Source organism: Phycodurus eques, chromosome 2 (genome assembly GCF_024500275.1).
Source record: "Phycodurus eques isolate BA_2022a chromosome 2, UOR_Pequ_1.1, whole genome shotgun sequence".
NCBI lineage: Eukaryota > Metazoa > Chordata > Actinopteri > Syngnathiformes > Syngnathidae > Phycodurus > Phycodurus eques.
The window spans coordinates 32,979,423-32,993,431 of NC_084526.1; the positions used below are offsets into that span (position 1 = coordinate 32,979,423).

The 14,009-nt window shown below is 40.3% G+C and overlaps 1 protein-coding gene across 8 annotated transcripts in view; it reads right to left on the reverse strand.

The window, feature by feature from the left end:
* Nucleotides 1-14,009, reverse strand: part of myo9aa (myosin IXAa) — a 153,069-nt gene that overhangs the window by 68,857 nt on the left and 70,203 nt on the right. For all 8 annotated transcript variants that reach the window (XM_061670378.1, XM_061670381.1, XM_061670377.1 and 5 more), the window contains one exon: nt 6,591-6,690. In XM_061670378.1, the coding sequence (XP_061526362.1) occupies nt 6,591-6,690 (100 nt within the window). The remainder of the gene's footprint in view (nt 1-6,590; nt 6,691-14,009) is intronic.

Below are 14,009 nucleotides of genomic sequence, written 5' to 3' on the forward strand. Positions count from 1 at the left end.
TGCTAGCTGCTCAAGTTGGACGACAAGCTCCTCACTCCTTTTTTAATGAATACCTTTAGTTTAAACTGAAATTTGTTTTCTTGCTTCACTGAAAATATTTCGAGACAAGAGAATAATTAGTTTCTCACTGTGCATTTAAGAAAAAACAATTGGTAATTGTTTTCTTGTGAATTCATAATTGGTCTTTAACCGAGCAAAAATAATTTATCCGAATATTCAATTATTCAATAATTTTTTTGTAGGATACTCCGATACTAAAATATTCGACAGCTGCAGCCCTATCTCGTTATGACGAGCTCGCACTCACCAGTCTCCCGTCAGATAACTGCGATAAATTCAGAGACTTAAACAGACTTCACTACAATGTACCGCATTTTATGAACGATTATAAAAAATGATTAGCTCAGTCACATTCAAAAGCTACACAGCTAATGTAGCGTCAGCTAATAATGACGCTTCTGAGGGTACTGTGACGTTCGCTTTCCATATAGTTAAGCTGTAGCCTCATCACTCATGTAATGCAGCATTTCATCGTCTGAGTGTTTAAATATCCTTGTCCGACATCGGGTTTACTAAACACACAAGGTCTGGTCAACGCTATAAATAACCGGACGGCGGAAAACCTATATACAATACAATGCAAGCCCAGTGCCAAAATGACAAGCGTCACAAAATGCAATGATAAAGTTCCTTTTAGAGGAATATGGCTGACATGAGTCTGAAGCAAAAAATAGGTTTTTACAGCTTTCTAGTTCAAATATAGATACTGTATTTAAATTTCTTATGTTGTTAACGTTATATTATTTCCGTTTCATGTATATGTACAGTGGGTATGGAAAGTATTCCGACCCCTTTAAACTTTTCACTCTTTGTTAGATTGCAGCCATTTGCTAAAATCATATAAATACTTTTTTTCCCCCTCATCAATATACACACAGCACCCCATATCCATCAATCTATTTTCTGTACCGCTTATCCTCACTAGGGTCACGGGCGTGCTGGAGCCTATTCCAGCTATCTTCGGGCGTACACCCTGAACTGGCTGCCAGCCAATTGCAGGGCACATATAAACAACCATTTGCACTCACATTCACACCTACGGGCAATTTAGAGTCCTCAATTAACCGACCATGTATGTTTTTGGGATGTGGGAGGAAACCGGAGTACCCGGAGAAAACCCACGCAGGCACAGGGAGTACATGCAAACTCCACACAGGCCCGGATGCGATTTGAACACCGGTCCTCAGAACTGTGAGGCAGTTGCGCTAACGAGTCGTCCATCATGCAGTCGCACCCTATATTGGCACAAAAAACGGAATTGTTGACATTTTTGCAGATTAATTAATAAATAAAAACTGGAATATCACACAGCCTTGAGTATTCAGACCCTTTGTTGTGACACTCATATATTTAACTCTGAGGGCTGTCCCTTTCTTCTGATCATCGTTGAGATGGTTCTAAACCTTCATTGGAGTCCAGCTGTGTTTGATTATACTGATTGGACTTGATTAGGAAATTAGGATTAATATTAACTAATTAATGTTTCAACTAAAAGTTAAATATAGCATTGTTAAAATAGTTATTTGGGGCGGTTTCATCACGTCAAATGGTTTGTGTGTGCGAGTTTTACTTCCTGTTGACTTCCTGTTTTACGCTTTTTAGCCTTATATTTTGAAGGGTACGCACCGAAATTCTGCTTTTTGGCGCGAAAAGTAACTTCACACGGCTCCGGTGATATGTATCTTTTTTTTTTTTTTTTTTTTGTTAAACGGATGGAAACAAATGCTATAAAACGCTGATTCCTTTCCCGATTTTTACCAATGACGCACAAGGTTAGTGTTTGTGATACTGTGAGACAAAGTTTGTGAATTTTGTCCCAATTTATTGTGATGTAAAGTTGCTACGGTCAAGTTTTAGCTCAATGTTAAGCTTTTTTTTTTTCTGTCATCGGCACTTATGTTGGTTTGAAGACAAAAATAAACGCTAAAAACCATCAGTGCAAAAGTGCAACCAACCGTTTACCTTGTTAGCTGTTTCAATGTTGGCATACTGTAGACGTATTTTATTGTTTCACTCACCCAATTGACATAGTGGGCTTGAGGCTTGGACCACGTCAGATGCTACACATCGTGAAAACCTCCTTTGCACAATATAATCTTATTCCAAGTGTTGCACAGAGGCGACTGGTCATTAATTTTAACAAAGTTAAGACACACATTTGTTCGCCGCCGTTGGGCACAAGCACGTCTTTGTCCACGTTCTTCTTTGTTGGTTTTCACCGCTTCTTCGTTGGTTTTTGCCACCTCTTCTTCAGGGAGGGCGGACTGGAGGCATCGAAACTGGGAACGGAAATTTTTCAATTTTAACGATTCGTGGAGAACCGGAACGTTAATCCCAATTCCAATCGGTTCTCAATTCTCGATGCCCAACCAGAATGATGTCCATCCATTCATTCATTTTGCGTACCGCTTATCCTCACTAGGGTCACAGGCGTACTGGAGCCTATCCCAGCTATCTTCGGGCGAGAGGCAGGGTACACCCTGAACTGGTCGCCAGCCATTCGCAGGGCACATAGAAACAGTCATTTGCACTCGCATTCACGCCTACGAACAATTTAGAGTCTTCAATCAACCTACCACGCATGTTTTTGGGATGTGGGAGGCAACCGGAGTACCCAGAGAAAACCCATGCAGGCACGGGGAGGACATGCAAACTCCACACAGGCGGGGGGCAGGATTTGAACCCCGGTCCTCCGAACTGTGAGGCGGCTGTGCTAACCACTCAGGTGACGGTGTGTCATCCCAATTCCCAGGGCCATTTACCCCTTCATCTTGGCCTTTCAAACGAAGGGCTATGGGCAAGGGATAAGACGAAGGGGAAGGTCTAAGGGGTAGAATCGGGATTGTCCCTTTGACATACAGTATAAAGCACAATAAATAAAAGTTGTGGAACACTGGGTTTAGAAAGAAAACAGCAGGAGTTGAGTTTGGAATGTCCTGTGCTCCAGTTTCACTTCCAATGTTGTCTGGTGCAGAATAATGCTGGCTAATGGAGCTGTGTTCCCCAAATACTAAACAATTAATCAATTATTCTTCCCATCCCTAATTGTCACTTGAAAAAGTTAATAAAGTCCACTACTAATACTTGCCGGGAGACTAATTACAATGTATTATGTTGGATTGTCTTAGAATGCAAGTACATTGTTGTCAATATTATTTTGGACTGTATATTAACATCAGGACAAGTCAGAGCCACCTTAAATATTAAAGCATAATCACTTTTACTTGCACTACTCCTATTACACAGATTTGTGAAGAAAGACTTGTCTATTTGAAAATTCCAAATAAGACCTTGTTCTTCACGCTCATGAACAACAATTTTGTAACTATGGTGATTTAAATTTTCTTGCAATAAAGATGATAGCAAAAAAGCAATCACTAGAAAACGTTACAGAATGTTCTCTGTTACAGAATCTTTAAAATTAGGAGTAGTGCACCAGAAGCAAGATGCAAAAGAGCTATTCTGTCAGGGTCAAAGTTATGAATGTGGACGAAGGAGTACTAATCCGTAGCATGTCTACACAGTCTGAAAACTGGTTGCCTTCACTTTGCCAACATAAGGGGGTTGTGAAATCTGTACATGAGTGTTTATTTACACTTCACAGAAGAGAGAAGGGAAACAAGCAGCATCCAAAAGACAGGAAGATTATGAAGAGAGTGCAAGAATGTGTGATAGAATTTATGTGCGCATGTGTGTTTGTGTGTGCAGTTCAAGGGTGAGGCGGAATGAACGGAATTCCCTGCTCCTCTCAGTGTAGGCGTGAAGATTTCATAGGAGGGGAGGAAGTAGTCATGGCGTGGCTGTCAAAGTTCTGAGGTTGCGACTAGTTTTACACAACAGATTCCATCAGTGCGCCGTGTATGTGACTTTATTGTACCTTTCTTTCATCGTTACAGTATGTGAAACCTGTTTTGCTGATGAGCCAAAGGACAATTACCATTTGTTGGCTTGTGTTTGTCAGTGGTGCAGCCAATATAGGAATGTGTGTGTGTGTGTGTGTGTGTGTGTGTGTGTGTGTTAAAGATGGATCTATGTGTACCATGCATGTAAAAACACAACAATGATACACAAAAAAATAAACAAAAATCGAACAGCTGAATTGATCGGAACAAGAGTCATGAGTGTGTGTCTGCATGTGTGTGTGCATCACAGCAGAACTACTCACTGCTCACAACATTCAGGAGACGTATGTAGTCGAATGAGCTCCAAAATGGTTAATTGCATACATAATAAAGTTTGACTACTGTAATTTCTCACGTATAAAATGCTTGAGTATAATGCGCACCCCCAAAGTTGACTTTAAAAAAAAAAAAAAAAAAAAAAGAAAATCAGGAAAATGCATCTACGTACGTATGTAGAATGCACAGCATGGATGTGCTGCTAACCATACAGACCCTTTCCAAAAAATTTGAATATCATGGAAACGTGTATTTATTTCCATAATTTGGGGTACCAGCTCATAAAACCCACGAAATAAGGAATTCAAAAAATTTGAATACTGTGAAGAAATCAGCCCAGATTTTGCAGGCCATAAATGTTTTAAACAAAGTGTCACACACTAATCACCTCCTAAACTCAAAGCACCTGCACAGGTTTCCCCAGGTGTCATTAAATTGCTTTAGTTTGGTTCAATATGGGGAAGACTACAGACTTGAGTACTGGCCAGAAGACCAACATTGATACCCTCCATAGGATGGGTAAGCCACAAAAGCTCATAGCTAAGGAGGCTGGCTCTTCACACACTGCCGTGTCCAAGCATATCAATGGAAAGTCTGGTGGAAGGGGCAGCAGCGCCTCCATTACTCTGCCACGTTCCCACGTCCCGAAGCTCTTGCATGTTGTTCTTCTCAGAGGATTTTCTCCTTTAAGTTCCTCCACAATCTCATGTTCGATTCATTCACACTGAGCTGGCGCGCTGCTCGACGGTTTCCTACATCTGTAGCAACACTGATTACTTTTTTGTTTAAAGGCGGCCGAGTAAGTAGCCCTGTTCGTAAACATTTCCAACCTTAGGTTTAAGGTTTGACAAACGCACGAGTAAGCATTTATGCCGTATAGTGCACTTGCAACAGATAACAATAGCAATATGGCGGCTGACACAAGAACGTCAGGATGCTCCGGTGAGCAGCGCTCATTTATCGTAATATATGTACTGTAAATGTGAATCGAAGTGTACACCCTTTTCACAACCCCTAATTGGCAGTATACATTTAAACTGTGGAAGATTTGTTTTCATTTTCCTTATACCGTATTTTCCGCACCATAAGGCACACCGGATTGTAAAGTGCAGTCTCAATTACAGAGTCTATTTCTGGACTTAAGCCATACATATGGCGCACCGTATTATTCGGCGCATGCTAAAACAAGGTAACGGAAGAAAAACAGTGAGTTTAAAAAACAGTGAAAAACATTCACATATGGCGGTGTAACTCGCCCGGCGCTGCCTCCCAGTCTTAGTAACGGTGAGTTCGCCGTCTCTCATCAATCGCTCCCACGCCGCTCGCAACTTCACTTTGAACGCCCTGTTTACACCAATGCCCAGCGGTTGGGGTTCGCTGGCTGTTGCGGCGCCACGGTAGTCCTCGCGCGGATGGCGAGATGGCACCTTTTCATAAAATGAAAGGACCAAGAGGGACCTCCTTGAAAGTGTTCGATCTTCATATCTTGTGCCATCGTTATTGCCTTCAGTCGAATGGTGACTGTAGAGACGCTTCTCCCGGTTGTTCTTGTGCTTGATTTTAAATTCTATCGCGGCTGCTCTATTCCCATTTACAACCGCGTAACTGATAGCCTGTAGTTTGAATTGTGCCTCGTAAGCATGTCTCTTCGCTGAAGCAATTTTCAGGGGTCCTTAGCCAAACAAATGTTGTTTAGCAGCATACTGGTAGTATAGTGTACCTACCGGAGGCGTGGCGGAGGTAAGCTTACATACTGTACGTAGCTTTACGTAATGTTCTCTAATTGGTTCATCGCTGCTAGTGTACGTATTACGACCCCATGTCGGCGGGAAATAGTCCGACAGTCAATTAAGCGGAGCGCTTACCAAAATTGCACAACATGTTTACAGATTTTGGAACATAGTACACACAAGGCGCACCATCGATTTTTTAGAAAATTAAAGGCTTTTAAATGCGCCTTATAGTGCGGAAAATACAGTACCTATGTATAATGTGCACTATCGACTTTTACAGTAATTTAATAATATTATTATGGTTGGTCCCAGCAGTGGTGTAGAAAAAACGTTATTTTAGCTCTCGTACATAATCTCAATTTGTGTGGATGTACAGTGGCCAATACACTGCGTACAGTAGATGTTGAGAGTAGATAACTGCTTGTCCATATTTCGTTAATGTTCCTGTTTGGCAAAAGACATACAATACAAGCAAGCAAACTAAACTCTAAAAAAAGAAGACAAAAACAAACATACCATTCCAAGACAATACTACACTATTCTATCTATTGATTCAACAAACCTCAACTTCTAATGTTTAGAAAGAAATGATTTATAGGATAGTAACAGTGAGTCCTACCTGACTAAGGTAATGGTATTCTTCCGGTTTCATGAGGTGAAAGGCTGTTCTCTCTCCTTCACTCGCTCCTGCCAGCAGGTAGTAAAACACATGGTAGTTTCTGGAGGACACAAGATTGATGTATGTATGTATTAGTTCAACTCAAACACCAGGGATGACATTTCCATCTGCAACAAAGGTAATATTTATGTTCCCTTTAAAAATGTTTAGTAATTACCAAAACAGAAAAAAGATGAAGATGAAAAAATACTTATTTAAATCACATGCAGATACTAGCTTTAGTGTTAAAAATTGAAATCCTAAACTAAAACTGGGTGTAGAACGTGTATCAGCGTGTTAATCACATTCCACTCTACCTTAACAACATAATGTAGATTGGAAGAGGATGGGAATTTGTTCAGCATTGTCCACACCAAGATGAAGATCAACACAGGGCAGATTGAAAGTCTATGGAAAGCTGTTTGCTTTATTTATTTATTTTTGTAAGACTACTCAGCACACTGAGGAGGAGAAATAGGTGTCTTATGAGTAATGTTTTATCCATTACTTGTGCCACTTTTGGCTTACTCGTATGCAACTAAACTACTGTGCTTCACTTACTAACTAGGTCCAAATACTAGGGTTGTGTCATGCACTATATACTTTATGGAGCGCTGTTTCATTTCCAGATTAAGGTCGATGTACTAGTATGCTCTTTGTCCTCACAAGTAGGTATCTTTGACAGACTAGTAGTACACCTACATGTTACCATTGAGTCAACCACTGCATGCTCCTAGTACTATTAGTGACATTATAAAATTCTACAAGCTAACCATCACAGTGCTTCACTAGTATTACTAGTACTGCGCAGACCCCAAATAGTGCACAGCTTTGCCTTACCAGCAGCATGCTGTTGTTCTATAAGTATGAACAAAGACAGTAGTTATACATGGTACATGATACCTTATGATACTGAATAATTTCCATAAAGTTGTTTCAACATTTATTTGATATCCTTGATAAGGCGGCTACTTGTAGTGCTTGACACAAGCCTTCTAGTTGTGCCGAGTAGGGTTACTAGTGCAGCACAACAGTCTACTCGTAAGTTTTAATTGTGTAATAGGCACGAGTAGTAGAATTTTTTTTATTCGTAAGACAATTGTTGTTTTACTACTGAATTGTCTTACTAAGGTGGAAAAACAGCATAGTAAAGCAAAGCAAATTTATTTCTATCGCGCATTTCATACACAAAGTAACTCAATGTGCTTTCCTTTTTTGAAAGCATTTAAAAACAAAGACAACACTGCTTATAAACATTTAAAACAAAGAGGAAAAAAAATAAAAGTACAATTAAAACAGCGTACAGTGCAAGAAATATCATTTAAAGTGGAAATGCTCTAAAAAGCATGAGAAAAAAAGAAAAAAGTTTTTAACCTGGACTTAAAAACATTCACACTAGGGGCTGACGTCAATTCTGTTGGCAACTTATTCGATTTGCGTGCAGCATAATAGCTAAATGCTGCTTCACCATGTTTGCTTTGGACTCTGCGCTCCACTATTTGACCTGAGTCTGTCGACCTCAGAGCCCTACTGGGTTTATATACCATTAGCATTTCTTTCATGTATTCAGTACCTAAACCGTTCAGTGATTTAAAAGACCAGTAGCAGAACTTTAAAATCTATTCTAAAGCTGACTGGAAGCCAGTGTAAAGACTTTAGAATTGGAGTAATATGCTCGGACCTCTTTGTTCTGGTCAGGACCAGAGCTGCAGCATTCTGAATTAGCTGCAGCTGTTTTATGCTCTTTTGGAGGAGTGCAGTCAGAAGACCATGATAATAATTAAGTCTACTTGAGATAAAAGCATGGATGAGCTTCTCGTTGTCTGCTTGACACATGCAAGGCTTCACTCTGCATATGTTCTTCAGATGGTAGATGGCAGTTTTAGTAATTGATTTGTTATGACTGTTGAAAGTAGGTCGGAATCTATCAGAACACCCAAGGTTTCGGACTTGGTCTTTGGTTTTTAAAGAGAGTGACTCCAGGTATTTACTAACAGCAATCCTCTTTCCTTTATTTCCAAAAACAATTATCTCAGTTTTGTTGTGGTTTAATTGAAGAAAATGTTGGCTCATCCAGTTACTTATCTGTTTTAGACAGTGACACAACACCTCAATTGAACTGTAGTCATCTAGAGACACCACAAGATATAACTGTGTGTCATCTGCATAGCTATGATCGTCAAAATTAAAGTTCTGAAGAATTTGACCCTAGGGTGGCATATACAGGCTGAACAGAAGGGGTCCAAAAACTGACCACTGACACTTCCAATGATTACAAAATATCTCCTTTCCTCCAGGTAGGACTTGAACCATTTAAGGACTGTTCCATTTAGTCCTGCCCACGTTTTCAACTTGTTCAGCAGTATATTATGATCTACCGTATCAAAAGCCGCACTGAGATCCAACAAGACCAGAATTGACACCTTTCCTGAGTCAGTATATACCTTATATCATTTAGCACTTTGATAAGAGCAGATTAGGTACTGTGATGAGTTCGGAACCGTGATTGAAATTTGTCAAAAAGTCCATTTAAGTTCAAGAAATTGCTGAGTTGATTAAAAATAACTTTCAACAATCTTGGCTATGAAAGGGAGATTTGAGATGGGTCTATAGCTTGCATTTTTAGCAATGGCTTAATGGCACCTACTTTAAGAGCTTTAGGAAACCCACCTGACTGAAGTGAGCAATTGATTATTTGCTGCAAATCAGCTAGCACAGACTTCGCAATAGCTTTGAAAAATTATAGCAACAAATGACTGTATCTACAAAAAAAGCACAGTCCCACAGGTTTAAAAATATCCAGGAGTCGGTGCTTCTAATTATTATTATTATTTTTTGTTTTTATTATTATTTTTTTTGTTTTTTGAGGAAAAAAAAGCTTATCAGCAAGAAAAAATGTAAATAGAGACGAAGCAAGCAGAGCGAACAAAAAAGCATCTGCACTGTACGAGAGCGAGAGAAGTAGTAGTACATGGCCCTTTAACTGACTATCAAGGATACCGAATAAATGCTCAAACGCCCATAAATATGTAATTGACCGCGGCCATGGTCCTGCCTCATGGGGTCCTCATTCGCCATTTGTGGCTCTCCATATTACTATACTGTGGGTCCATGCCAGCACCTGTGGCCGCGATCTGCTGTCTGCTCTTGGTGCAGATGGCTCTATGAGATGGTGCTTCCACTTGGTTTCTCTGTGTCCAGCTATATGTCATTACATTATTATTTTCTTACTCTTTTAACTCTGTGCTCGTATGTGTGTGTGTTTGTTTGTATCTGAGTGGATGAGTGGTGGGAGGGGACTGATTTTAACTATGTAAACCACTTTGAGATGCATTCCTTTGTAAGGAAAAGTGCAGTCGTCCTCTGACATCATCTGAGAGCTGCACAAAGTTTCGAGGTCATAAGCTGTGTGCAGACGCTGTAACAACCAAGGTACTCCTCGAAAAAACTTGCATACACTTTATGGGTCTGGAGTCAGCAAACCATCTCATTAATGGGCGGCTAACGTGGGGCCAACAACGACCCCCCATAATGAGGTTAACCCTCACTAAAACCTCTAGTCAGCAGGCCACCACATTAGTGTCAAGCTTTGCTTTGAACTGAATTTGCTCAATGAATCACACATTGGCCCACACAACAGTGTTACTTATTGAAACACTCAGACATGAACAACTTTTGCCAACACTTGTCAATTAAGAGAAAAAGAGGATTATATTTTAAGGACAATGTGGTTCAAAAACATAAAAGGTGTCACATAACATGTACAATATATAAAGGTGCCGGAAATGGCACAGCTTGATTTTGAGATACATGACACACTTGCAACACTCACAAAAATATTTTCAGATTAGTAAAGGAACTGTTTATAGTAATCAACAGCTTCAGCAATTGGGGCTGTTTTACATGTGACTTTGATGGGGATAATTAGCAGTATGAATTACTTCTTATTCCATTCAATTGCAGTGCTGTGCTTGCATAGATGGACAAAGAACTGACACTATTCATCAGTAAATTATTTAAAGTCATTTTCACATTTTTTTTTCTAAATACATTAAATGTGTTTGAAGGTGGGCGACTGGTTAGCACATCTGCCTGACAATTCTGAGGACCGGTGTTCAAATCCCGGCCCCGCCTGTGTGGAGTTTGCATGTTCTCCCCATGCCTTTGTGGGTTTTCTCCGGGCACTCCAGTTTCCTCCCACATCCCAAAAACATGCGTGGTAGGTTGATTGGAGACTCTAAATTGCCCTTAGGTGTGAATGTGTGCGCGAATGATTGTTTGTTTATATGTGTCCTGCGATTGGCTGGCAAACAGTTCAGTGTACCCCGCCTCTCGCCCGAAGATAGCTGGGATAGACTCCAGCACGCCCGCGACCCTTGTGAAGATAATGCGGTACAGAAAATGGATGGATGGATGGATGTTTGAAGGTTAAGTGCTGAAAAGGTGCAAAGACAATTTAATAGTGAATTGTTGAGATATAGCTTCAAACTCTTTTTCACCATCTCAGCTGGCCAGATTTTGTGGGTGGTGTTAAAACAGGATGACGTCCCCAGGGAACAACATCAATCGGGGCTCCCCTACTATAAAACTAATGAGCGCCATCTATGGCTATTTACTGGAATTGCGAGTTACTTAGCAATAACAGGGTTCCTACACATACTTAGCAATAACAGGGTTCCTACACATTTGAGAATATAAAATTCCATGTTTTCCAGACCCTAATTTCCAGACATCTCAGTAAACAAAGTGAAAGTGTAAAAAAACGTGACATTTGAGTAAATGTATGTTTTGTAGTCAAAATAGAAAGTTTTACTACATCAATTTATTTTCCCTTGCAAAGCCTGAGGGATTGACGATGACAAGTCATTCCAAACCCATAACTTTCTAAAGGAATGTAAACACTATATTAAATAACAACTACAGGTATGACGATAAAAAATTTTTTTATTATTAGACATATATTCTGTATAGGCGGCACGGTGGCGACTGGTTAGAGCGTCAGCCTCACAGTTCTGAGGACCTGGGTTCAATCCCAGGCCCCGCCTGTGTGGAGTTTGCATGTTCTCCCCGTGCCTGCGTGGGTTTTCTCCGGGTACTCCGGTTTCCTCCCACATCCCAAAAACATGCATTAATTGGAGACTCTTAATTGCCCGTAGGTGTGACTGTGAGTGCGAATGGTTGTTTGTTTGTATGTATGTGCCCTGCGATTGGCTGGCAACCAGTTCAGGGTGTACCCCGCCTCCTGCCCGATGACAGCTGGGATAGGCTCCAGCATGCCCGCGACCCTAGTGAGAAGCGGCTCAGAAAATGGATGGATGGATGGATGGATATTCTGTATATTTATATGTGACAGTTGATGTAAGCTCTCATGCTAGCATTGCTGTACTCTGTCGGTTTTCGTTGACTGGACGGCGGCATAAAATTGTCACAGGGTATCATTCAAACCATCAACGGTGAAGTGTTCAGTTTGTATTTGTCAGTTTTTGTGCAAGGAAATATCTCTGCGTTGTAATTGCCTATTTTGTTTTCTTCGTTGATTTAAATTTTACAATTAACTTTTGCCACTTCTGTTTCTTCATTTTTCCCCTCAATTCCTCAGCAGCATCCCAGTCATCAAAGGTGTTGTAATCACCAAATAAAGTAAATGATTAAATAAAGTAAATGATGAAAAATTTTCAAAAAAATAATAATAATGTACCGGCATTACCAGATTACCAGATAACTAGGAACCCTTTACTGCTCAGTGACTGTTTTTTTTTTTGTCAATGTCTTTCTCTCTCCAAAGTGTTCTGTAAATTGACTGTCTGTTGTAGTAGTACTAGAGCGGCTCCAATTACCGGAGACAAATTCCTTGTGTGTTTTTGGACATACTTGGCAAATAAAGATGATTCTGATTCTGATATCTTGTCTTTGTAGTGTATTCAATTAAATATAGGTTGAACATGACTTGCAAATCATTGTATTCTGTTTTTATTTGTTTTTAACAACGTCCAACTTCTGTAATAACGTCCAACTTCTGTAATATAAACAGTTGTGTGCGGCTGTCACAACTCACTTTGATTGGTCCACAAAACCCCAATAGAAGACTGTGTGTGTGTACATGTGACGTTCTTGTATTGTTTGATTGGTGAATTTGAGTCAAACATCACTGTGGTAACGGTGGATTGGAGCAACGGCGCCCTATATGGACGTTGAAAACGAAAGTCTAAAAATAGATCGCACACGCAATTATTGATAAATGTAAAGTAGCAAACAAGATGCAGGTTATTGTAAAATAAAATAAAAGTACTGTTTCTTCTTAACATAAATACTCCAGTAAAAGTAAAAAGGTTTGCTTCATTAAAACTACTCTGACCAGTACAATTCATTCAAAATGTTACTTGATTAAATGTAAATGTAGCACGTTCCTACCCACCTCTGGTCAATTGTTTAACCATGCTTAACCATAACGGCACACATTATTCCTCCAGTAGTTGACTACAGACACTTGAGCACACAGCATACGAGCGAATGTACAGTATTTGATGAACAGGTGAAGGGCTCAACTCCAGCGCCTTCAGCGGCCACGCCCACACAATCCTGCAGCTTGAAGGCAGCCCTTATTTTTCATGATTTCAGAGCCTCACCACCACCTATTTAGTGTATGCGGTCAAGTGCAGTGAGGAATGCACAGATATATATACTGGGGAAACCAAGCAACCACTGAGAGATGGCACAACACAACAACGTGAAAACTCAGGTGTCCTGCCCCTCCAAGAGAAACATCACTCTTTTGAGGACAAAAATGTGTATATTCTGGACAGGGAAGACATATGGTTTGAAAGTAAAGAGTAAAGCGAGGCCTTCTACACAAAGGTGAAAAAAAACATCGCTTAACAGAGGAGGGGGCTTATGACATCACCTATCTGCCACTTACAATGCAGTCTTTCCGGCCATGACAAAGAAACGCAATAATTCTGTCTCCAACAAACAGCACGGCCTCCTTGACTGTTAGGCAACTCCACGATCACTTTACAACTGAACGAAATACTAATGAAGGAGTTTCCATCCTCTCTCTGCCAGGCGGCTTAACAGCTCTCTCCATTTCTTGCTTTGCAAAAGAATGATGCCATACGTGGTTTGGGGTGTGCCTCTAATTTGGAGGATAAATAGCTGAGTTTTCCACACAAACACTGGCTACATTGTCCTAACTAAGCCTTGTTGCATGAACTGATGAAGAGTGCTCAGAATAGAGGCGAAACATCTTTAAAGACAAACAGAACAGTCCAGTTGCAATCGGTTCAGTGCCCTGAAAAGGAAATGACCTGGATGAACGAGAACATTCACAGATATTTCAGAGCCTCATTCTACATACATAGTGATTTTTTTGTATTTCTTTTT